Source organism: Maniola jurtina, chromosome 5, assembly GCF_905333055.1.
Source record: "Maniola jurtina chromosome 5, ilManJurt1.1, whole genome shotgun sequence".
NCBI lineage: Eukaryota > Metazoa > Arthropoda > Insecta > Lepidoptera > Nymphalidae > Maniola > Maniola jurtina.
In genome coordinates, this window is record NC_060033.1 from 6,183,972 (window position 1) to 6,210,389 (window position 26,418).

The window sequence follows — 26,418 nt, forward strand, 5'->3', positions numbered from 1 at the left end:
TTTTCCTTTCATATATTTATAAGATAAGATAAGAAGAATTCAGAATAGGGAACTGATTTGGAATTCTGTGGTACAACCAGTTTGCAAATTTTTCATTCTTAGCTAGCTAAAATTTAATAGCTAGACATAGCGCAGTTTGCTATCAAAATTTTGCGCTGTGTATAACAACGGCAGACGTTTGGTAGCAAAATAAACAAAGGTTGCAACTGTATTTTGCACTATTTTACAGAATTCTCCATTTTCCATTACTCAATTCCAATCGAAGTTATGTAGACTTTCCATGTTCAAAAACAAGTCGGAATCGAAACATGTTTTGCCGAAGTTTTGACCCAGATGCGTCAGTTTGCTATCGATGAAATAACTTGTATTGTTTAGCTTGCATTACATATAGCCATGCTTTCCTAGTAGGATATATTGTGCTGAAGTAGTTGTGTGTAGTTTGTAGACTTGTGGAACTATATTAAGCTGAAATTGGACGGTAGAGTCTTACATAAGATTTATACAACATTTCCATTAGATTACAATATTCAAGTATTCAAGGGGCGAACTAACAAATTCCTAAAAAACCGGCAACGCATTGGTGGTTCCTCTGGTACTGCAAATGTTCACGGGTGGCGGTAATCACTTAACATCAGATGACCCGCCTGCCCGTTTGCTCCCGATTGTTATTTAAAAAAATACAATCTAAATATATTAAGTACTAGCCGATGCCCGCGACTTCGCCCGCGTGAATTTAGGTTTTTTGAAATCCCGTGGGAACTCTTTGATTTTCCGGGATAAAAAGTAGCCTATGTGCTAATCCAGGATATTATCTATCTCCATTCTGAATTTCAACCAAATCCGTCCAGTGGTTTTTGCGTGAAGGAGTAACAAACATACACACACACACACACACACATACAAACTTTCGCCTTTATAATATTAGTGTGATATAAGGAATCATTTAAATTACCTACGCGTGATAAATAACTGGAACAGTGCTACGATTTCTATTACCTTAGATAAAATTTCGTTCCGTTAAGTAGGAACCATCCCTTCATCGTGTTCACACCCATCAGAATGTTTGATTAAGTTTTGTTTTATAAGACTTTTTGATGAGTCTCATAAACACTTTGATGTTCCTGAGCGTAATTTTATAAAATGAATATAACGTAAATATACTTAAAGACCTTGGAAAAAAATTTGCATAATATAGGTATTTTTTCCTTAAACTTAAAAAAGAACACAATGTTTACTAAACAATTTTACTTTAAAAAATCCATCTATACTAACAATATCTATGTACTAATACGTACTAAAGGAGAAACTGATGGACATATATTATAAGTACGTAGCCGTTCTTAAATAGCTGAGTCTAGAAGCTTGCTTGTAGTTTTATTATTGTAGACTCCCACTTAGAAAGTATTTTGAGAAATAATATTAAAAAACGATAAATCCACGCATTATAGAAAATCACTATTATGCAATAAAATAATAAGAGAGACAGCATTTATGGTACTTTCTTGATTTCTATCTTGATATCATATGATATATACGGTGCGAGTGTCGAATAATACTTACCAATATTAATAAAAAAACAAGTGTAAATTAAAAATTTATAACACCCCCGACAAGTGAAGGTTACAGTAACTAGAAAAGAGCTGATAACTTTCAAACGGCTTAAGCGATTTTCTTGGATTATAGCTAAGAACACTCTCGATGACGCCACCTTTCAAACAAAAAAACTAAATTAAAATCGGTTCATTAGTTTAGGAGCTACGATGCCACAGACACACGTCAAACTTATAACACCCCTCTTTCTGGGTCGGGGGTTAAAAATACCATGATAGTTTTCCATTTTTGTCACTCCCTAAATCATTAACTAGGTATATAATATAGTTGTGTAGAAATCGGGATATTTTGCGGTAGAATTTAGTAAACTTTTTATTAAATGGAATGATATATTACAAGCTTACGGTAGTCGGTTAAAAATAGCTAAACATAACTAACTAGTTCATACGAGCTGGGTCGGCTGAGCAGAAAATTCATTTACCCACAGTTAGGTCGGTAAGTACTGCCGTAATTAAACTGGTCTTTATGTAACGCAGCTCTGGGCAACGCTTCAGAATCTTACAAAAAAGTATTAAGAGGAAATTAATATGTATACAATATACATATAAATTTTACTTATTTATATCCCACTTTGAAATAAATATTGTATCACGTTCTAGGGATATGTTATATAGTATCTGACCATCTTCTAGCTTGTAAAAAATTTGAACGTTTTAGATATTACGAGTATGTATCCACATAAGTACTATGTATTGTGGTAATCTAAACAATAAATTAACGTTTACTAAATTAGAGTGGTGGATATGAGGGTGTTGGCATTTGTGTGGTGCTGCGTACCATACAGATTTCGTTGGTTTGGTGGATTATAGCAAACTAACGCCTGCTTCTATAATACATTTACTAAATTAGTTTAATTATTTGGAAGGGACTATCCCTTCCAAATAATTAAACTAATTTAGATGTTTCAATAAAATAAAATTTTAATGCCAATTTGTGTTAACTTCATGTGCTTCAAATTCATACACAGGAATTTAGTTTGCTCAAATCAAACGATTTATTTACACTATATAGGTTAGGTACTCTTATATCTACGTAGCTATGCAGCACGTCATATAGGTTGTGTGTTGTGTAGCTGTAGGTACAAATACTAGTGCCTAACTATTTCATAACCCTCGAAAATGTTGGAATCGAAACAACATGTTTTGGCGAAGTTTTGACCCAGATGTGTCAGTTAGTTATTGATGAATTAAATAACCGAAGCGTGGTGGTAGAAAAGTTTCAATACTGAAAAGACTTTTATTTTAGTAACTATAAATTTCACTAAATTAAAGTAAATATTGGGTCTAGAGAGATATTTGGGTTTAAAATATAATAAATAGTCATCAATTTTAGACAGTAACAATATACATTTATCTCTACAGTTTCTACTTCCCTCATAAGTCTTAAAGACTTCCTTTATCGTAATTCGGAGCCACTCCAAATAATATCTCGTTCTTAATCCATTCATCCTAAGAGGTTAGTCGAGTTCAGCTGACAATTGAAAATTTCCTTAAAAATCTGAGTAGGTAATAAGTAGTATGACTGATAAACAGGCCCCCAAGATAGAAAAAGAAAACGCCAGATCTATCAAAGGATTGCACAACGTTTAAAGGAACTCTAATTTCGCTCAAACGAAATTTCTCGAAATTACGTAGGGATACAAGGAGCATCAAAGAGCGTGTTTCATCAAAAACGCTGTAAAAACAAAGGCATAAGCGGATCCTTAGTTGAGCATAAACACAATAATAAAACCGAGGACCGCGTCACCCAATACGATCGGCAGCTCATGAATAAATTTGCAAGAAGTTTCGGCCTTACGCCTATACCTAGTGCGAATTTGTATGTTCAACAATTTTTTTTTTATTGACGATAGGCTCGCGTTTGACGACAATCACTTTTGATTTTATTAATAACTAGATGATGCCCGCGACTTCGTCCGCGTGGATTTAGATCCCGTGGAAACTGTTTGATTTTCCGGGATAAAAAGTTGCCTATGTCAATAACAGAGACGCAAGCTATTTCGGTAGCAAATTTCATACAAATCGATCAAGCGGATGAGTATTTAGAAATCCCGCGAGAACTCTTTGTTTTTCCGGGATAAAAAGTAGCCTATGTCCTTCCCCGGAATGTATCCTAAGTCTGTACAAATTTTCATTAAAATCGGTTCAGTGGTTGAGCCGTGAAAGCATAGCAGACAGACAGACAGACAGACACACTTTCGCATTTATAATATTAGTAAAGATTTCTTATTTTATTATAATTAAGGTCTAGGTTGGAGCACGCTTACCTAGAAGATGCCTATTCACACTTGCCTTGAAGGTATTGAGGTCGTACGTGGCAGGAAATATGGAAGCTCTCCACACCTTAGCGGTTCGTATCAGAAACGTTGAGCAGAAACGTTTTATGCGTGTAGAGGTTTTGGCTGATACTTCATGCATGCATGTGCGGTGTGGCACATCGACGTGGCTTTAGGCTTTTTAAAGTTCCCGTTTACCATCTCTTAAAATGATGTTAGTGGGTCTATATTATACAGAAAACCAGCTGTCTAAAACTTACTTTGAGGGCCCAAAAAAGGAGTGTAATGTTTTCAGGGTATATGTGGATTTGAGTTTCTTTAATAAGGTTGGAATACTTTCGTCATTAATTTAAAAACCGGCCAAGTGCGAGTCAGACTCGTGCACTGAGGGTTCCGTACTCGGGTATTTTTTCCAACATTTTGCACGATAAATCAAAAACTATTATACATAAAAATAAATAAAAATCTGTTTTAGAATGTACAGGTAAAGCCCTTAAAGGACAGATAGACAACAAAGTGATCCTATAAGGGTTTTTCCTCCGTTTTTCCTATTGAGGTACGGAACCCTAAAAAAAGTGGTGGCTGTATGGCACCAAAATATTTTAGTTCATTTTTGGCAGGGCAGTCGTGTTTTTCAATTTTTTTATTACGACCTGTTAAAAACTATTTAATTTTGTAGGAGCATTAATCCCTGTCTTAAAAAAATGATAAAAACTAAAACAGAAACTCAACTAATTATTATTATTAGGCATTCTCATTAGAAATCAACCGAAGTGAGTTTGGCTTAGTAAGGAATTGAAGTAGACGATATCATATATAGTCAATCTTAGGTAGCACCTGTTAACGATTAGTAGCTATAATCTGCTATTTAGTTTCGCCTATGACTTCATGCCTCCTACTATTGCTATAAATGGCCTCAGAACTCGATTATCAGTCACGGGTTTTCTTAAAAGAATCTGTGATAAGAAAACTTTGTTTCTGGTTGGGTGTAAACATTGTAATAAAGTTAGTGCTCGTATCACCCAACATGATTATCACCTCATGAATAAATTTGCAAGAGTTTTCCCACTGATAACAGTTAACACCCGGTAAATCCTATGGATTGTGCAAATTTGTGTGTTTGGAGAGTTTTTAAGCGTTTCGGGTAGGGTTGAAAGGAACACTTTAAACTTTACGATTTACGGTTTCGACTACGTATTTTCACTTTACGTAAATATGTAATGCGAAACATTTGGTGGACACAGTTTAAACATGCTTTAATTACACTTTTAAATCAACAAGTAATTCTTCGTATATACTGGATTGTAATGCTATTGTAACATTAAAACCAGAATTTCTCCTAATTCTATATCAATGTACTTAGTATATAATATGGTTTCTTGGTAGGTAGCTCTGAGGCTTAAATCAAATCTAATGGAGATAGAAAATAGATAATCTAGGTATGCCAAATTTGCAAGTTAGCAAAGTTATTAGAAGCTCAAGACTTTGATACAAACTCAGTGGAAGCATGAAATTGGGTTTTCATTATTACGACCCAATTAGCTAAATTACAGGTAATGCCTGTCAATTTGAACACAGAGCGGTTTATCCCGAAATCTTTAGGTGCAGTTTCACCATCATCATGATCAACCCATCACCCGGTTCACGACTGAACCGGTCTTTCAGAATGTGAGTGGTGTGAACCACATTTCACTTAATCTTTTATCTATGGTGTGAACATAACGTCATCTTAAATTGCGACTAAAGATTTTGTGGTAAGGCTTATTGCAAACTCAGAATATGTCCAATCTAATCCAATCTATCAGCTTGTATCCGGTCACTTAGGCCTTAAGAGCTCCCCACCAAATACGGTCCTCCGCCTTCTTTATCCACCCGCTTCCCACCACCTTATTCAAGTCATCGGTCCAGTGGACTGGAGAAACCTGGAGGTCATCCTTCACTGCGCTTACCGGTACATGGTCTCCACTCCAGAACATGACTGTCTGCCCCATCGTCCATTGTTTCTGCGGCAGATGAACTTTATTTGATAATCCTTTGTCAGTTACTTTTGTTATTCTGAGAATTTCCTCGTTCTGATTTTATCCCTGAGAGATATCAAAGTATGTACCAGACCAGAACTCGTATCCAATTGTTTAAGATTCACACGTTGCAACTACTAGATCAGTAGCGTTAAGAGAGACACTGTATAAAATAGATATCCATATAATATGTCTTTCTACGTACAAGCCAATTAGTGCACTAGGTATACAATTTCCCTCGGTGAAGATATTAATTATTACTCAGGCGGAAATTGCGTTTTCATTATTACGGACTAGTAGGTGCCTACAGTAACACTCATTATAACGGACTTGTAGGTGGCTAACACTATATCATCCTCTTTCTTATTTTATGCTCCTGTGGCCTGTACACGAACAAAACGATTTTTGCTTTATTAGATACTTACTCAACTATAGTTTGTAGAGTCTGAGACACAATGTCTCAACTAACAAGTGTGAATTAAAAATTTATAACGTGAAGGTTACAGTAACTATAGAAAAGAGCTGATAACTTTCAAACGGCTGAACCGATTTTCTTGGATTATAGCTAAGAACACTCTCGATCAAGCCACCTTTCAAACAAAAAAAAACTAAATTAAAATAGGTTCATTAGTTTACGAGCTACGATGCCACAGACAGATACACAGATACACACATCAAACTTATAATACCCCTCTTTTTGGGTCGGGGGTTAAAAATATACCTAATACATAACGAATAGAGTAGGTAGATACATTACATCTGCCGAGTTAACTACCGCAGACAGCGGGCAAATGAATTTTCTGCTCAGCCGACCTGACTTCTATGAATGAGGTCCGTAGCTATACAATATACGATTTTTCTTTTTTTAGATGACTAGGGGGAGTGTTGGGGCCTACTCGTGTTAAATATAATACCTACTTACCTACATACGCTTTTCTTAAGTCATACTTGTTTTTTTTAAAATTATTATTACAAGATAGGCTTGTGCCGTACTATCAAGATAGGAGAGTAATAATGAAGTTTAGAATGTAGCAAGGTTGCCTAGAAGGTGCCTATTCACTCTTGCTAACTAAAAGGTTACTAGAACGTGAACTACTACTAGAATTAGTATATACTATAAGTGAAAGTAGAAGTGAAAGGTTACTAGAAGTATACGTGGCAATAAACATGGGGTTGCCTAGAAGATACCTATTGCTCCCTAAAAGATTACTATAACAAAGGCCGTGGCTAGTTACCACCCTATCGGTAAAGCCGTACCGCCAAGCGATTTAGCGATCAGGTATGTTGCTGTGTATGTATGTTTCCATACCGCTTCCAGGTTAGCCAGCTTCTATCTTAGACTGCATCATCACTTACCACCAGGTGTGATTGCAGACAAGGGCTAAATTGTATCTGAATTAAATAAAACAGATACGTGGCGCTAAACATGGTCGCTGGAATGGCATTCCAGCATTGTATCAGAAACGTTGAATTTTTTTTTGAGTTAGACTGGATGTCATAAGGATAAACTAACAAACAAACACACTTTCATATCCATACTAATATTATAAATGCGAAAGTGTGTCTGTCTGTCTGTCTGTCTGCTACGTTTTCATGGCCCAACCGCTGAACCGATTTTAATGAAGTTTGGTACAGACTTGGGATACATCCCGGTGAAGGACATAGGCTACTTTTTATCCCGGAAAATCAAAGAGTTCCTACGGGATTGAAAAAAATCGAAATCCACGCGGGCGAAGCTGCGGGCATCCCCTAGTTTATGATATTAGAAAGATTAGTTTTTCTTCAATTTGTGGAGACCTTAAGCCTCAAAGTTTCGAATATTAGCTGATAAAAATTTAATTTTGCTGGATAAGCTTGTTTACCAAAGTTTCCAAAAAACTGAATGTAAGCAATATAAATAAAGAAGCAAAGTACGTGTCCAACTTTCATCGTAGATTAAAAATTCAAGAGCGTTTGCGGACGAGCATTTGTGTGAGATGTTTTGGTATTCTATATTTTCTTGATAACGTTTATTTAAGTATAAATAAGTAAAGCAGATCTTGAAATCGATCATCTTATTCATTTTATTTATACACCAGATGATACCTACCCGCAACTTCGGACGCGTAGATTTAGATTTTATAAAACCCCGTGAGAACTTTTTAATTTTCCTGTAGCCTGCGTCAATGTGATTCAGATTTTTAGGGTTCCGTACCTCAAAAAAAACGGAACCCTTATAGGATCACTTTGTTGTCTGTCTGTCTGTCCGTCCGTCCGTCCGTTGTGTCTGTCAAGAAAACCTATAGGGTACTTCCCGTTGACCTAGAATTATGAAATTTGGCAGGTAGGTTGGTCTTATAGCACAAGTAAAGGAATAAATCTGAAAACCATGAATTTGTGGTTATATCATAAAAAAAATGTGTTTAAATTTTCAAAGTACATTTAACTATACCAAGTGGGGTAACATAATGAAAGGGCTTAACCTGTACATTCTAAAATAGATTCTATTTAGTTTTATGCACCAAAAATGCCCGAGTAGGGAACCCTCGGTTCGCGAGTCCGACTCGCACTTGGCCGGTTTTCGAACTAAGCGCCCTGCCCATTGCCACTTCAGCTTCTCAACCCGTACTAGAAAATTACTTTGAATTGTATCTACAGTACAGAAAAGCCATAATGTTTGTTAGCGTATAGCTTGGACCAGCACAAAAACTTTTTTAATATCGCGAGCCATATCGCGAGCCAACTACATACAAATTAAACTCACTGTAAATTATTTTATGCATTAATACAATAGAGAATGAATAATAAATGTCGGAGGTATTGTTATGTAGTCATATTTTCAAATATTCCGACTCATATTTTCGAATAAAATTATTCATTAATAAATTAATTACCGTGTAATGAAATTAATTATCTTCATTTAATATTAATATGAACTGTATTAATTTTGTACAGTGCAAATATAATATTCAGTAGTTAATTATTGATTTGTTACTAGCCTATTCAACCCGACTTTATACACGTTGTCTGTCTGTGCAACCTTCAAACTGAAAGCACAGATCGTATTTTTACTTAAAAAATAACAGAAAATCAATGGCGATCAGTGTAATAGGTTACTAAAAAAACCATGCTTAATACAGTTTATATAAATTTTCATTCCTTCCCTATTAGTAACAGGTTTGAATTCGATAAAAAAAAAATTGATTCCTATAGGTCTAATTCATACATTTCACAAAAAAGGTTTATCTCTATCAAGATATTATGAGTAATGAGTATATTTTGTATATGGAATATCTCTAGGTACAAGTTTGTACATCTGTGCGTCAAAGAAAGCGCTGAACATTAATAATAAGATATGTATATACGCATTTACACACATACGATATAATTAATATGCTACTAAAAATATGAAATGAAAAAGAAAAACTTGAAAAATAATCATGAAAAACTTGTTTCAGGAACTCGTCAAAAATGAACTTCGTTTGGATATTCGTGTTATCATCTCTCTGGCACACGGGTAAGTTTATCTTAGTGGAAAAAAAAATCTAAGTACACGACAAAAAATATGATTCGACGCGACGTACACTTGGGAATAGAATATTAAAATTTCCGGGTATATTTATGTTATGGTCAAAGAGATGACGAGAAAAGTCTGGGTTTTGAGAAAATTAAAATGAAATTCATGTAATTTCTGCGAACATCTAATTTTATCTCTCAAACATCAGTCATGTAATTTGCATCGGTTACTACCTACTGTGCATAGTGTGGTTTTCCTTTCTTAAGTAATTTCTACTTTTTTTTTTATCAGCCATAATTATTTTCTGCTTAATTAGGCTAGTTTTTTAAAAAAGAATATTAGCCATGCTAATCATGATTGATACTCCCCTTTTCCCTCCAATTAAGCGTTAAGCTTGTGCCAGGAGTGGGAACGACAATAGTGCAACGGTTTGAAGTTTGAACCGCTGACCTTTCGGAATTCAGTCGGCTCCTCAACCGTTGAGCTATCGGCGCTTTACTTTAGTTACTTTCTGTATCTGTAAGTTTTTTATTAGTAAAATAGATTATATTCTACTTTACTAAAGAAGAGTAAAGTCTAGTCAAGTATGTAAGTACAAGAAGAAATGAGACTAAGAGAAAGGAAAGAAATAAAATTTCAAAGAAAATTTCCACCCATTACTCATACACGCTCGTATCGTTTGGATTGTCGACGAAACGCAAGAAAAGGTACAAAAAAGCTGCGAAACCCCACCGCATTGTTCTTCAGGGTACAACGGAAGCTCATTACTGTATTATTATTAAGCGAATGTGTTCCCTATCCAGGGGTTTGGAGGTATTGGTGGTTTTTGCATGGAGCGCTGATTAAGAATAATTAATATGCTATGAAAATATAATGCAAGTAGCGACTACCCGTGGCTTTCCTTCCATAGACAAAAACCTGGCTTAAATTGTAGCTAAAATTATTAGAAGGAATCTCAGTGCCAGCTCATTCCAGCTTCCTAGGTCTAAGGATTTGGGCTGGGCATTGACTCGTTGAGGATTCAGACAGTGAGTGTATCAGGAACTTTTCTTCTTATTGTATGAAATGTCTATCTCTTTAACTCTTTACAGTGTCGCGGCGTCGTAATTTGTAAGACATTGTTGACAGACAAAGTAAAACCAAGTCCACCGCCACTTGTTGAGGCATGGTTGAGGCACAGTTCACTCTGGCTGAGGCCATTTTATTCAAATATAACATTTCTCGGTTTAAAAATCTCAAATAAATTGGACGTTGTTACGTAAAAAGGACCCAACTCACATAGAATTAGAATTTAGATAGTCAACTTTAAAGTTCAAACTTTAGATTCAAATCTGTGTGCGTTGGATCCAGTTCACGTAACAACATCCAATTTACATTTTGAGCCCCTAATTCTGTATGTTTTCACACGCCCCTTTGATTTCATGAGTTCATAGAACACAATAATTATGTTGTGTGCAGTGTGGTCACAACAAAAACCTACTAATCAAACAAAGAAGAAGACGACCGTTGTCTGCTTTAGGCCTTGAGTTTTCTTAAGTATACTTGCAACAGAAAGTAGGTATAATGCAAAATAAAAATAGGAAAACCCTGTTCAAATAATTATTCCACTTATTGCTCACACATGCTCGTATTTTAATAAGGAATCTTAAAGACGATGAGATATCTACATATACTTAACGATTGTTTGTCTGAATGTCTAATGACTTTTCTTCAGTTTTATATACTTGCAACCTAAATAAACTAAACAAAGCTTATTAAAATAGAAAAGAATGCGTTCAATGAAATTATTCCACCCATTTCTCATACATGCTCGTATTGTATGGAATGTCAAAAGAAAAGATACAAAAAAAATGCTCCGAGCTTCCGTAGCATTGTTCTTGAGAGTACTATCGCATGCTAATTACTGTATTTAAATGAATGTGTAGAGTGAATAATAGAAAATGTGTTTGACGACCTCTTTAAGGCAGCGGTAAGAATGCTCCTTAGAAAAATAACCGCCCCTATGAATTTCAGTTGAGGAAAAGGAATCCTATTTCATTATTAATCTCAATGATCTAGATACGTGTTCCATCCTTTTCCAACACATGACAATCTAATTTTGTTTTTAACCGACTTCAAAAAAGGAGGAGGTTCTCAATTCGTCGGAATCTTTTTTTTTATTTTGAAAATCATTAACTTGCAGCCTCCAAGCTTGAAGTTGTGGACCGGACCCACTATGAAGTTTTGGACGTGACAACACCGCCTCAGCGTGCGAGGATACAGATATAATACCTACCCGTCTAAGAGACCCTAAGCCAAGAAGGCTGAGCCCTAGCCGACCAGATTAAAACATCAACGTGTGGAATCTTCACCAACGCAGCCCTACCCTGCACCAAACCTCATGGTTTGATTGAGTAGAGACGGTTGAGGTTCTCTTTGATGTAAAGGATTACCTCTCTAAGGCTCAGGATACCCCCAGTTTTTTTTGACCTAGGTTAGATTGGTTGAATATTTAAAAATTATCGCAATCACCGTGTAGGTGAAGGCTTGCGACACATCGTAAATGTAGCTGAAATAATGTGAATGCTACTCATGCTGAAATTATGAAATAACGGAGACCTTGAGAACATTCACTATTCAATTATTTCATCCACTGTTCGTACGAGTTCACGTTATTTTTGATAATCAAACAAAAGGTAAAAAAAAGTAAAAAAAAAGCTGCGGGTTTCAGTCGTATTGTTCTTGTGGGCGCGGCGCAAGCTCATTACTGCATTCAAATGAGTGTTTTGTGTAAATGAGAGAACATAATCATGTCGTTTTAAATGTGCGTTTCAATAATATTTAATTTTCCTTAGTATTTTTATCCTACTATGCAAAAGAGGGTCTTCATAATCTACTCCCAGACCCCCTAGCGGTTTTAGCGTTCTAGTGCGACTTTTTTGTCATATTTATTTACGGGTCTCTACTTAGCAATTGGGTCTCTCCTCTCCGAATCAGAAGAGTTCAGGTCTTAAACGACCACGATGACCAAGTGTAGATTGGCAGATTTCGTAGACCTTTGAGAATATTATGGCAAATAATATTAAACTGTCACGTATGCAGGTTAAAGAAAAAATGCATAACTACAAAAATTAAAAGGTGCTTGCCCGGGATTGTACAAAGGACACCCGAATAGAAGACCAAGGTGGTAATTACTAGTGTCTAGACCATCACCGCTAAATTACTACTAGGTAGGTACTTAACGCGTACTATAACTTAGGTATATTCAAAACATACGTGTACACCAAGCATTAATAAAACTATTCAAGCACCACAACTTTATATGAATAGCTTGCACTGGTATAAATGAGTGGATCTGCTTAACAATGGGCCTGAATATAGGGTTCTACGGTGTACTTGCCAACAATGTGCACACCCCTTAACTCTACATGTATTTTTATCCGGCTACCTACGCTAAAAGGAAAATAGACAATTTCACTACGGTCTCTGTAGTAGGTAATTTTTAAACGTGCCGTCGGAAACGGAAAATGGTTTTTTTTTACGTTTTAAATTGTACATAAATGTCTCATATTATTCTAACTTAGTTATCTTTTTAACCCCCGACCCAAAAAAAGGGATGTTATAAGTTTGACGTGTGTATCTGTGTATCTGTCTGTGGCATCGTAGCTCCTAAACTAGTGAACCGATTTTAATTTAGTTTTTTTTTGTTTGAAAGGTGGCTTGATCGAGAGTGTTCTTAGCTATAATCCAAGAAAATCGGTTCAGCGGATTCAGCCGTTTGCTAGTTACTGTAACCTTCACTTGTCGGGGGTGTTATAAGTTTTTAATTTACACTTTATAGCTGTTACTGTAAATGATGCATAATTGTACTCAATTGTACTACGATCAAGCCTAATTTATCACAAATAAGTAGTTTAACTTTAACCTAAGCTTGTAAATTATTTATCTAATATACTTTTAAATAAATGTGGTTCTTTAACATTCTGAACAACATAGTTCATAATGGAAGAGAGAAATAGTTTCCAACTACTCTAATAGGTATCTCAAGTTGTGCGTGCTTGAAAGTAATTAATAACTAAACTTATTTCGATTAATTTATGGCTTCTACTTGGTTTATTATATTGTAATAAAGTCTTGTAGTTTGTAAGTTCGGTTATTAGTTGTTTGGCGAACGTAAGTACCTGTTTCTAGTATGAACGCGCTAATGAAATATATAGCTATAATCCATATTATGATTAATTTGTGTACCTAACCCATAATATATAACTTATATGACTAAAAACTGTTTTGATTGTAACATAATAAAATACTATGGTTTTGTCTGGTGTGTCATTGTACAAACCCAAATGCAAAGGAATTAAATAGCCTTGACTACCTTAAGAAAATCGTAATAGGTACTTAAAAAGTAAAACTTCACACAGGGAAACACTTTCAATAGTTATTATTACTAAGTACCTACTAGCTTAGTATTGCGGTTTTGTGCGCGTTGATTTGAAGTTTGTTAAAGATCCCTTTGAATTTCTCAAACCCTCAAAATTTCAAACCTCCAGGTTAGTTTAGGCCATGCCATGCCATGCCATGGTTTTTTTTATATATTGAGTACATAAATATTTATTTATACATACCTACGTATAATTTGTTGAGTTGACTGATGGTTAAGATAAGTAACTGTGTTGGGTGTCTAGGGTGTCATCGCATAGAAAACAGAGCCACCTACCACAGTCCGTGTATTGGCCTTGGGATACAAGCCTTACTTATAATTATGTCAAAATCCAACTCGCGCTTGACCGTGTTTCCATCTCGTCATCTCCCCCCTGTTTTATATTGACGCTGAGTTAGCAAATTTCATTAGACTTCAGATGTTGGAAGTGCTTTGATCGCTTTATATTAGATTCGTGTCATTTCAATTTATGCAAATTGGTGATCGGGCGATCTTTTATGAAATAAATTACATATTCGATTTATAAATAAGTCCTTACCCAGCACGGGAACGTGGCTGTGTAATGCGTTGCATGAAACCCAAGTAGGTTTAATGTTCAATTTATTAACCCATAAAAAGAACCCATGAAAAGAATTTTTTTTTTTTTGAGGCATTCGTGAATGGTTAACTTGGCTTGACTATTGCAGAATGGTGGGCTTTCGCTTACAAATGGCTTATATTCGGTCAGAAAAAAATATTAGTTTAGTTTAAAACTTATGTTAAAAACTGACTTAGCAAGGGTGCTAAGTCATTATAGCCTGATGTCTAATAACAAAATAGTAGTACCTATTCCAATACAAGCTAATAACAAGTAACGACGTACTTTAGAGATATTTGCACTATTTGCCGCCGAAGTTACCAGTTGAGAAGTTCATTAGCAAAGCTTAGTAACGGGAGAGCGATTCAATAGGATGCTAAACATGGCCGCAGGAAACTTGCTTAGACATGGGACGTGTGTCGCATCACAAACTTATGGACTGTATAGATCGCGATTCCTACGCTTCGCCTCAGGAAAGTCACAAAGTCATTTGTAGGAATGAGTGTAGGTAATTTTTTATAATGAATTCCACACTCAATTTTGCACTTGCTTTTACAAGTTTAAAAAATAAATTAAAAGAATACTCCTAAATAAAAAAGCACATCTCTGCCTATTACGGTTCATGAGATACAGCCCGCTGACAGACAGATAGACAGACGGACGGACGGTGGAGGGTTAGTAATAGGGTCCCATTGGAATCCTTCGGTTACGGATCCCTAAAAATAGAAAATATAATAAATAAGTAATGTCTTAAAAATATTCATACATACACCAGATAATATTGAGTTAAGCTGGATAGATAGTTTCGTCCACAACTCTAGCAATTTCTGACTTCAAACTAATATCTTCTAGTATCTAATTTATGCTGCTGTACAACTTCGACGACTACATACCTACCGGCCAACAATTTTGAATAGTTCACAAGGCGACATCGTATTACATGACAACCTCCCTGCGCAATGGAAGAGCGCTTTGGTCTTGCTAGTGGGAGGTCCCGGGTACGATTCCCGACAGGGGAAATTTGGAATTTTATAATTTCTAGATAATTTTATCCGGTCTGTTTTGGTGGGAGGCTTTGACTATGGCTATTTACCACCCTACCGGCAAAGCCGTGGCGCTTAGCGATATAGCGTTCTGGTACGATGCCGGGTAGAAACCAAAGTGGTTTGAGTTTAATAAAAATCTGCCTTACCCATTCCAGGTTAGCCAGTCAGTGCTGAGATGACTATACTATGAACATGAATTCTACTAGAAGGTTTCAAATAGACGCAAACACTTCGCAACCCTATTTCTATTGGAAAGCGTAGGCTTGTGTATAAAATCCATTCCTTTTATATTTTCATAGCCTCGTAGTCTTCACCCAGTAACTACCCGTAGTTAGATGAGCTAAACAGCTATCGCCTGTTAGAAACTACAACGTGTTATTGCACGAACTGTATATTTTGAGAAATAACACGCTGTAGTCGCAAACAGGCGAATCGACGAGTTTCAAACACACTCCCAGCTACTTACAGCTAGATAGAATAAAATATAAGAATCTACTAACTGCAGAAACTTTCACTCAACTCACAACTCACAGTCAATCTACTTTATCGACTACCAAGTCAACATTCATAAAATATACGCGTACATTATGTAAAATACGTAGCTATACAAGTATACGTGCTGTCTGCCAATTTGCGATGTAGTTTGTATGGAAAATCAGGTTGAACTGTATCAAAAGACCCTAACGAACATGAAACTTCGATCACCACTTCCTATCCGGTAAATAGTTTTCAATGCTTGCCGATGCGACGTCGTCTACTTAATTTGTTTTCAATTGCCTTTCAAATTGCAAAGTTCAACGAACTCGTGTACACAAAGTATTTTAATGTTTAATCTATCGTGAGTGATTTTAATTTTAAGTAGATCAATCAAAGTACATCAATTATTGTAAATGTAAGGCTAATATCGACTTAATACGCGATTGTAGCTGGCACATTCTATCCTAAAAGTAAAAAGCAAATTTTAACCCCCGACCCAAAAAGAGGGGTGTTATAAGTTTGACGTGTGTATCTGTGTGTCTGTGTGTCTGTGTATCTGTGTATCTGTCTGTGGCATCGTAGCGCCTAAACGAATGAACCAATTTTAATTTAGTTTTTTTTTGTTTGAAAGGTGGCTTGATCGAGAGTGTTCTTAGCTATAATCTAAAAAAAATGGTTCAGCCGTTTAAGAGTTATCAGCTCTTTTCTAGTTTTCTTGTAGAAAAGAAGGTTAGATAACCGTTAGGTTCATAATGTTATGTCAATTGACAAATGTCAAGCTGTCAAGATGGACGTTGCCTAAATACATAATTATTTATTTGAAAATGATGTATTGGAAAACTCAAATACTTTGGATCGTCGGGGGTGTTATAAATTTTTAATTTACACTTGTTAAGTGAGAACTTGTTTAGGTGCGTTAGGCGATTTTGGGATGGATTAATAATAATGTTGGAAAAAAATAATGTTAATACCTAGTGCTTGGAGTGCCGATAAATGTAAAAACTAAACCAAATCACATAATGTACTTTTAATTTGATTTTGATTTTACAAATTATGAAATTTAATTTTGGATAGGTAGTGAAAATCCAAAAAAAAAAACTGCTTGGTATTTCATAGTTGGCAGCCCTAATTTTTTAAATAGTTACTCAATTTTTAATAAATTATTTGAGTTAAATCTCTTTCCTTGTTAAATTTCTCTCTCAAATGTATTCTGTGAAAGATAAAATTCTTGCTCACAATGGCTGATTGAAATATAAATACAGCTTGCGAGAATTTGCCTGGATGTTTGCAATTGTTGACTTTTTCAAATTTAAACTACATAGTTACGAGGTTTCTGCCAAATAATGATTAGGCAAACTTAATTTCACACTATTACGGTGTGGTTTTAGATTTGTAGGAATCCCGTGGGATATTTTTTTGATTTTCCTTCACAAAAAGTCGATATGTCCATCCCCAGGATGCAAGCTATCGCTGCAGCGGCGCTGTGATGAGTCGTGAAGACTTAGCAGGCATACACTTTCGAATTTTTAAATTGACGTTTGTTCATTCTTGCCTTTTTTTATATTTTTCAATAAAGAACAGATATAAGTGTTGTCGTCTGATTTATAACCCCCGACCCAAAAAGAGGGGTGTTATAAGTTTGACGTGTGTATCTGTCTGTGGCATCGTAGCTCCTAAACGAATCGATTTTAATTTAGTTTTTTTTTGTTTGAAAGGTGACTTGATCGAGAGTGTTCTTAGCTATGATCCAAGAAAATCGGTTCAGCCGTTTGAAAGTTATCAGCTCTTTTCTAGTTACTGTAACCTTCACTTGTCGGGGTGTTATGAATGTTTAATTTACACTTATAGATTATAACATTTCTGTAAAAAATGTAGGAATTTAAAACACAATAGAGTATAGGCACATAATTTTTTCCTTGCCTATATAAGAACAAGTGTTTAGTATACATGAAATGTCTACTCTGGCTTTCCTGTTTTGAAATAAAAAGCACACTTCATTCTGTTCTGTAAACAAGTTATATATACATAAAAGGACGTCATCAAATTTGTCGTCACAAAAATTCTGTCTGCGGGTTTCCAGGAGTGTACGCCACGCTGCTATCACGATGATATAAAATCTTTTCCGTTGAATAGAGTTAGTTAGCCACGCCAGGTCGGCTTCGTTACCGCTGTATTGTGGGATATTCAATGTCGCTGCATTACACGTATGTGGTTTTCAGTATGCTATGTAGTATATATTCTGGTATTCATACGCGTAGTACGTTCGTAGAAAGGTAGGTATTAATCTTAGAGATAGTTATACCTGGATTGTAATTTTTGTTTACAAAGCTCAACGATTATTTAGTATATTTACCTTTGTAGTGATATTGTGTGTGTCCGCTAAATATTACATTACCTTCTAGGCAAGTGTGAAACCTTATATTTTAAGCAAGTGCGCTACTAATAGTACCTATTAAGTAGTATATTCCAAGAAAAATTAGAAATTATTCGTCTTATATTAATAATAATAATATTACTATAATATACATTAGTATATCAATTATAATTTATTATTCATCTCGTTGATAGAGTATCTTTCCCGCGATGAATAGCGTTAGTTAAGCGAGCTAGGTCGGCTTCGTTATCGTCCTATTGTGGGAGTCCTTAACAAAATGGGTAGGTACGTACAAGCAGCGCACAAATACACGCAACTTTACTCGCTCTGTATATGTAGGTCCAACCAATAGGTAATCTAGTTTCAGTCACACTTTATTTATTTGGCCTATCCTAAGAAATTAATATCCTCTTATCAACAAATAATATCTATTATTATTAACCCCCGACCCAAAAAGAGGGGTGTTATAAGTTTGACGTGTGTATCTGTGTGTCTGTGTATCTGTGTATCTGTCTGTGGCACCGTAGCGCCTAAACTATTGAACCGATTTTAATTTAGTTTTTTTTTGTTTGAAAGATGGCTTAATCGAGAGTGTTCTTAGCTATAATCCAAGAAAATTGGTTCAGCCGTTTGAAAGTTATCAGCTCTTTTCTAGTTACTGTGACCTTCACTTGTCGGGGGTGTTATAAATTTTTAATTTAAACTTGTGTTAGAATCTAGTAGATTAAAAGGAGGGTCCTATTGATTGATCTAAAAATAATGTTATGGCAGCAATCAATCATGAATAAATTAATTTGCAACCCACAGAAGGCAGTATTGTTTTATTCGGAATAACTTAAATTATACCGTCAGAGATATTTTAATTATTTTCTTTCACTTTATAACCAATTAATATTCCATTTTGCCCAAGTATAAGATAATATTGGGATATCATTTTCGTTTTTACGCTCGAGATCTCTTGGGTCTCGAATAATTGATTTCTTAATTAACGGTATCTCGGTTTTATATTTTTAACGCCGCTGCGTAAATTGGAGTACCTACTGCTGACATCAGCTTCGAGAATGACCGATTAATTATACACTTCTTCTCTTATTGAAGTGAAAACTTCTTTAGGCGTAGTATTTTTTGATACGACAATTAATTTGTAAGAATAATTTTAAAAAATTGCCTCAATAGCTAAACGGTCAAGGAGTGGCCTAAAATTCAAAAGGTCGGCGGTTCAAACTCCGCCCGTTACACTACTCACTCCTAGCACAAGCTTAATGCTTAGTTGGACAGAAAAGGGGAATATTAGTCATCAAAGAAATATATTTGGAAATCCAAAAAAAAACGTATTCCTTTTATGAGGTTTACTTAGCGTGTAGAGGTTCGATTTCATGATCAGTCTATTTAGAAAACAAAAATTCAATTGGAGCTTTTGAGGACATCAAACTTTTTTCAGAAGTTTAGGGAGAAATTTAGGCGTGCAAGTTTTAAAGCAAGGTAATAGATTTATAATTGCTTTAAACACGAATAACTTCGATAAGTTACAAATGCACACCCGAGATCGAAACCTGGACCACTAAACAGCCTTAACCACTAGGCTATAGTCATGATTTTCTATAATAAGTAAAACAAAAATATAAAATGTTATGCGGAAAAGTCTTACTCGAGTGAACGAGTGGTTATTTCCATAGATTATTATCATCCAAGACTGTAACTAAAATCCAATTAAGCCGCAATCCAAGTAGCAATCGAGTTTCCTGCAATATTCAATTATTATACTCGGAACAAAACTTCGTCAGATGTAATTGGATGAACGAGAGTTAGGCTTTCAGTCAGTCGTATGTGCACATAATTTGTCTAATTAAAGAGTGACAATATATTTTACGATACACTAGACAATTATGTGAATACCTAGTTGAGTAAGTTTTAGAATATCAATACTAACCAGGCAGGTAAATTTTGACGCTGTATTGTTTATAGAAGAAGTTACAAGTTACTTTCGGTAGACTAAGGTAATTTGGTATTACTTTTTTAGTCATATAGATTTTAACTGCAAAAGATTTCTAAACTGCCGTACCTATTGTGATTGTGATTGCACATAGTTCAAAAAACCGGTAAAATTGCGTCTCAAGATGCTACGAATAGGAACCTAACATTGGAAAACGGACAAAGTGGACATATTATGACATCATACGAGTGTCAGGGAAAAATGGGAGGGGGCTAACCTGGAAGGGGTATGGCATTTGGCATAGTGATGGTTTAGGAGTTATGTTGGAAAGAACATAATATTAATCACGATATAAAATTGTAATCCCCCTTACGACGCTTTACGTCTTCCCCTGATAGTCAGAATAAATAGGAACACATAATAATACAATTTTTATTGGTTGGGTATGTAATCCTTGCAAATAATATCTGGAAGGCTAACTGACCCTCGTTCAATTATTCAGAGATAAAGCTTCGTTCGCAGTTGTTGTGTAAGTGGATAATTGAATATCGCAAGGAACTTGATTGCTACTTGGATTGCGGTATAAGTGAGTTATGGGTTTATTATGTTACTAGTTTTCGCTCATCGCTACTCCTGCGTAAAAGTTTTATAATTGAACGATGAGTCGGTTCCAGCAACGCTTCTCCTTAGCTTATTAATTACATTTTTTATGCTAATACTTTACGAACTTTTTCACGTGTGTTTATTTTCGGAATCCCATTGCACTCTCGTCTTGTCTCGGTACTTAGGTACTTACTTACTCACAATTTTTATAAAGATTTTAATTGAGGAAAAACAGATTTTCCATTTTTTTTTTGCAAAGTTTTCTAAAATTATGAGTGAAATAGAGGGGTACATTAAAAAATTAAAAACTAGAAACCAGTTTTCTTTTGATATTTTACACGGTTAATTAAATAGATATTAATAGCAGTTTTTACTCATGGAGCTTAGGGAGTAGAGTAGTGTACGCTTCGCAATTACCCTACTTTTAAATCACGTAGAAGTATTGAAAATGTTTTTTTTAATATTGGCTGGATTTCTACCGACGTGATGGCTATAGAACGGGAACGGACTTACTTGAAACAGCTAATTTTGCAGGGCAGTTGTAATAATCAGTTTTAGTAATTGCAGTTTTCTTCTGTTAATGAACATAATAATGTAAATACACATAATGTGCTGGTGGAGAAACTTGCGGGGGACAGGGAAGTACTTAATTTTTTTTTAGAATTTCATTCGGCTATCGAAAGCAGTTGCGAATGCATATTTTAGAAAGTTCTGTGTTTCCGCAGAATATTGAATATTCAGGGAAATCCATTCCGGCGTAAATTATTATAATTTTATGATGGAGGATTCAACGAGGTATTTAATTCTCTACTGAAAGTTTCATTAAACCAACATAACAAATGTTGGATAGAAACAGACGTTACTTTGCGGAAGTTCATGGTAAAAATTTTGTAGTACCTACAACATGCACCGCCCGCCCTGCCACTATTTAACATGTAGAAAAAGCGACCAAGTAGGCACCCACCCACCATAACCACATTTTTCTAAAACAGACTCAATGTATGTTTTAATCGAAAATTATGGCTAATTATAGCGAATTGAGCTTGTTCTTTCTTGTGCAAAATTAATAACACCGCAGAAATAAATTAAAACCATCTTCAGAAAAGGAAATAACCCGATTAGGTAATCAACAAAAATTTTTCATTGAATACCTATTGGGTAAAAAAGATGGTGTTTTTGGATACATCTCCCAGTTTCCACGGATGCATAAAACCTTTAGATTCGTACGCCAGTTCGTGGCTAAATCATAATTGATGTGATTAAGTCGGTCAATTTTAATGAAGCTTCCTTTCAATCTACGGAGACTTTTCAATTTTTAATTACGGAAGCGCGCCATGAATTCCATTAACTTTGTAAAAAGGGAGTTTATGTTCTTGCGCCGCAGGTTTTCTTTCTTTATTAACTTTAAATAGCTAAGTAGATATACTACGCGACTCGCTTGGCACGGTTAATTTCGTGAATTTAGTTGACGCCCCCGACTTCGTCCGCATGGATGTGGGTTTTTAAAAAAATTCGCGGGAACTCTTTTACTTTCTATGAGTTAAGTCGGGGTATAGACTTAAGTTTTAACTAATTCAGCCCAATTGGTTTTCATTGTGGCGTGGAGGAGTGACAAAATAATCGAAGTAAATATCCAAACTTTTTCATTTATAGTATTCATGTTAAATCACTAAGTAATTGAAATGCAATAGGTACCTACATAAAGAGTTTGTAACTTTGTATTTAAGCCTATCCTGTATTTTATTCTTAGTCATAGGTTTAAGCAATAAAGATGTTTCAATAAATAAACAAGTGTCAATTAAAAATTTATAACACCCCCGACAAGTGCAGGTTACAGTAACTAGAAAAGAGCTGATAACTTTCAAAAGGCTGAACTTGAATTATAGCTAAAAACGCTCTGGATCAAGCCACCTTTCAAACTAAACAAAAAAAACAAAAAAAAACAAAATTAAAATCGGTTCATCAGTTTAAGAGCTACGATGCCACAGACAGATACACAGATACACACGTCAAACTTATAACACTCCTCTTTTTGGGTCGGGGGTTAAGAAGAAAAAAAAAAATAACTATCTATTTTATTAATTACATGCCTGTGAGTTCTCTACAATTTTCTCTTGACCAACGTACTGGACTATGGATTAATTAAACCATTCTTATTCTGAGAGTAGACCCGTGCTCAGTAGTGGACCGGTGATGGGTTGAGATTGTGATAATAATGACTTACATAGAATCTACATACCAACGTATAGAGATACCTACCTTCTTTAATTAGGAGATATTGCATAGCATATCACGATATATTAATGCCCCAGTTGGCTAATTAGTTCGCAGTATCAGCTTAGCTAGTAACAACGTCAGTCTGAGGTTAACGCAACTTGTGACCATAAATATTTATAAGTTTACCGACACAGGCGGCTGTCTCGACTCTCTAGTGCTGTACCGTGTTAACTTGCGTCATTTACATCGTTTAGTAGGTACCTAAATAATATACTGTATAACTGTTTTTTTTAACTGAAACAGTACGGAAAAATCCAAAACCATAATATGATATACAGGGAAACTGTCTCAGGAAACGTTAGGTCTCTTTTTGTGAAAACAATTTTTGGATAGTCAATTTTTTGGTTAAGCGTGAGTTATCCATAAAAATTAATAAATGAAATTGACTAAATTTTTGTTTAATACCGATCGACTCAGTTCTATATAAGAATCATTTCATTATATGGAAAGAAAAAAGTTGGTTCTTTACCAGTAGTAGGTATAAGTAAATAGTTTACCCTCAGATTAAGGACTAAATCGTACTTTTGACATGCCAGTTAACACATAAGAGCAATTATGGCAAGTCTTTTCTTAAAATGTATAATTAAGTTGGTACTTTCAAAGAGCTCTCTAATAAAGTTTTCATATGTCATGTACTTAGTAAGGTTGAATGAAATTTATCTCGGGGTAACCTTATTTTGACCTTGACCTAAAGACCTTGTCAGTCCTTCTCACTTAGTCGGGAAGGTTTCAATGGGAGGTGAAATCTTGATTGGGTCAAAGAACCGATTTTATACTAAGTTCGCTCAAGTCACAAGGTTATTTTCTCTAGTGAGCTTGATTTTACCTAAGCATATTTCGCCAAGTACCTATATAAAACATTTAAGGCCGATTCATACCAAGCACGTACACGTGACACGTGTGTAGTGACGCGCGTGAATCTGTTGGCATAACTGCACGCATTACGTCTACGCGAACATTCACGCCACGCAAGCGGTATGCCATGTCTCATAGTTCCATACATTACAACGCAATGGTACGCGCTACGTCTACGCTTACGCAGCCTGTGTGAACGAGCTCTTAATAATATTGCTAAGTATCCACGTTCGAAAAACAGTAATTTGCCATTGTCATGCCTCATAATATGAAACTTGATATTCCACCAAATTAATATTAATCCTATTCTTGCTTTTGACTCAAGGCTTAGGAAAGCCTTATGAGTCAAGATGTACTATAACTTATTGTACCTACATAAGTTTCATGTTAGGTTGTAGTATCATAGTTTAGTTAGTTTATACTAAGAGACAAATAAAAAAACAATTTTGCACTCCCATTCTAAAGTGGTAGTCTACAGCTTAGGAGCTCCTCAAGTATGCATATTACAGTTGTCTCCTCGCAAATCCCGAGTGCATACTAAACAGACTGAAATAAAAGGTGATCAGAGCCGACAAAGGCGCTACTGGACGAATTACCATCGACAAAGGTTTCCGCTGGCGGCTATTTGCGCCATTACCCTGATAGTGCGGGAGGGTTTGTAGCTAACCGGTAGGGAGGGTATGAGTACGTATTTTCATGGAAAATTTTAGGATTTAAGCTTACTTTCTGTTTATTGAGTACTATATAATGCCCGTGACTCTGTCAGTGTAGATTTAAGTTTTAAAAATCCTGGGAACTCTGACTTTTCGGGACAAAAAGGGGTCTTTATGCCAGTTTCTGGGATGCAAGCTATCTCTAGATAAAATTTCATTGGTTTAACGGATGGGCGTTGATTTTCCTGGATAAAAGGTCTACCAAATATCACCAAAATCGGTTAAAAGTTAGCAGATAGACAGACATGCAGAATTACTTTCGCATTTGTAGTATTTACCTAAAAGTATGGATTTTCGCTAATCATACGTCTGAGACCAAGTGTAAGAAGACTACCTACCAACACAACGGGCTTTCTTGATAATAAGTGAACCCTCACTAAAATATAAAAATTACTTGAAGAACTTGGACGAATAAATTAGGTAGGTTAGGTAATATATTGATTTGAACGTTATTTTTTTTATAAGTATCACTGCAATTTAAATGCAAAATGTTGCAAACTAAAAAATGTAATGTGTATTCGATACACATTTATCTATTATACTTAAATAATGCACGCGACTTCGTTTGCGTGGATTTAGGTTTTCACAACCCTTTTTGATTTTTCAGAATACATGTCCGTCTCCCAAATGCAAACTATCTAAGTACTAAACTTCGTCAAAATCGGTTTAACGGATGGGCCGTTAAAGGTAACAGATAGTGGTGTAAGGTGGGATTTGTTGATGTCCTGTACACTGCCTAGCATCCTTGGATGTTCTCCAAGAATCTATGGTTTTGGATTGCTCTACACTCTCTGGTGATGCGTAGAATGGCGGATAGTTATTGTGTTCTACTTGAGAATTCATGAAATAGGCAAACTGTAATTAAAAGTATGTTAAATTATATATACTCTATTAGTAGGTCTGTATGGGTTTTGAAAAGTATTTTTTACGATCATAGTCACCCTACAACTCCCATTAAACGTCAGTCACCCTTTATCAAACGACTGCGACTCAAACTGCGCCTTTGTTACCGCTCGAAAGGCCTGAAAGATAAATTTCAAATAATTTTATCCCTTATCTTCGAAGACTTGCTACACCAACATTTGTTGCTAAGGCATCGATACCGCTGGCGGCATCTCAAGTTCTGGGAAGTCTAGAACGGTCTTGATTTCTAAAATCTGTTAACAAAATTTAACAGTTTAGAACAAGTGTTAATTAAAAATTTATAACACCCCCGACAAGTGAAGGTTACAGTAACTAGAAAAGAGCTAATAACTTTAAAACGGCTGAACCGATTTTATTGTATTATAGCTAAGAACACTCTCGATCAAGCCACCTTTCAAACAAAAACAACTAAATTAAAATCGGTTCATCAGTTTAGGAGCTACGAGGCCACAGACAGATACACAGATACACACGTCAAACTTATAACATCCCTCTTTTTGGGTCGGGGGTTAAAAAATATGCATTGTGTCTAGGAATTTGTACTGCATCTTGTTTACAGGCGGCTGGCGAGTAAAAAGACCGACAAAACTGTTTTAGAACGATGCAAATACTAGTTTACACGGCGCGCGAGACACCGCCAGCGCCACGTTGTGCTGATAAATATTTATAGAGTGTTTAAACGGATACCAGACTAGGAACTCACTATGTAATAGATCGGTTTATTACACTACATATTACTTACCACACATTAATACCTCCTGTAGTAGGTAGTAAAGTATGGTAGGTATAGGCCCTCCTACTTATTAAACCGCAACGTTG

General features: G+C 35.5%; 1 protein-coding gene across 2 annotated transcripts in view; it reads left to right on the forward strand.

Annotated features, from left to right (window-relative positions):
• LOC123865413 (Down syndrome cell adhesion molecule-like protein Dscam2) overlaps window positions 1-26,418 on the forward strand; it is a 108,485-nt gene that overhangs the window by 13,999 nt on the left and 68,068 nt on the right. For both annotated transcript variants that reach the window (XM_045906413.1, XM_045906414.1), the window contains exon 2: window positions 9,342-9,400. In XM_045906413.1, coding sequence (XP_045762369.1) covers window positions 9,355-9,400 — 46 coding nt within the window. In that variant the 5' untranslated portion in view covers window positions 9,342-9,354. The remainder of the gene's footprint in view (window positions 1-9,341; window positions 9,401-26,418) is intronic.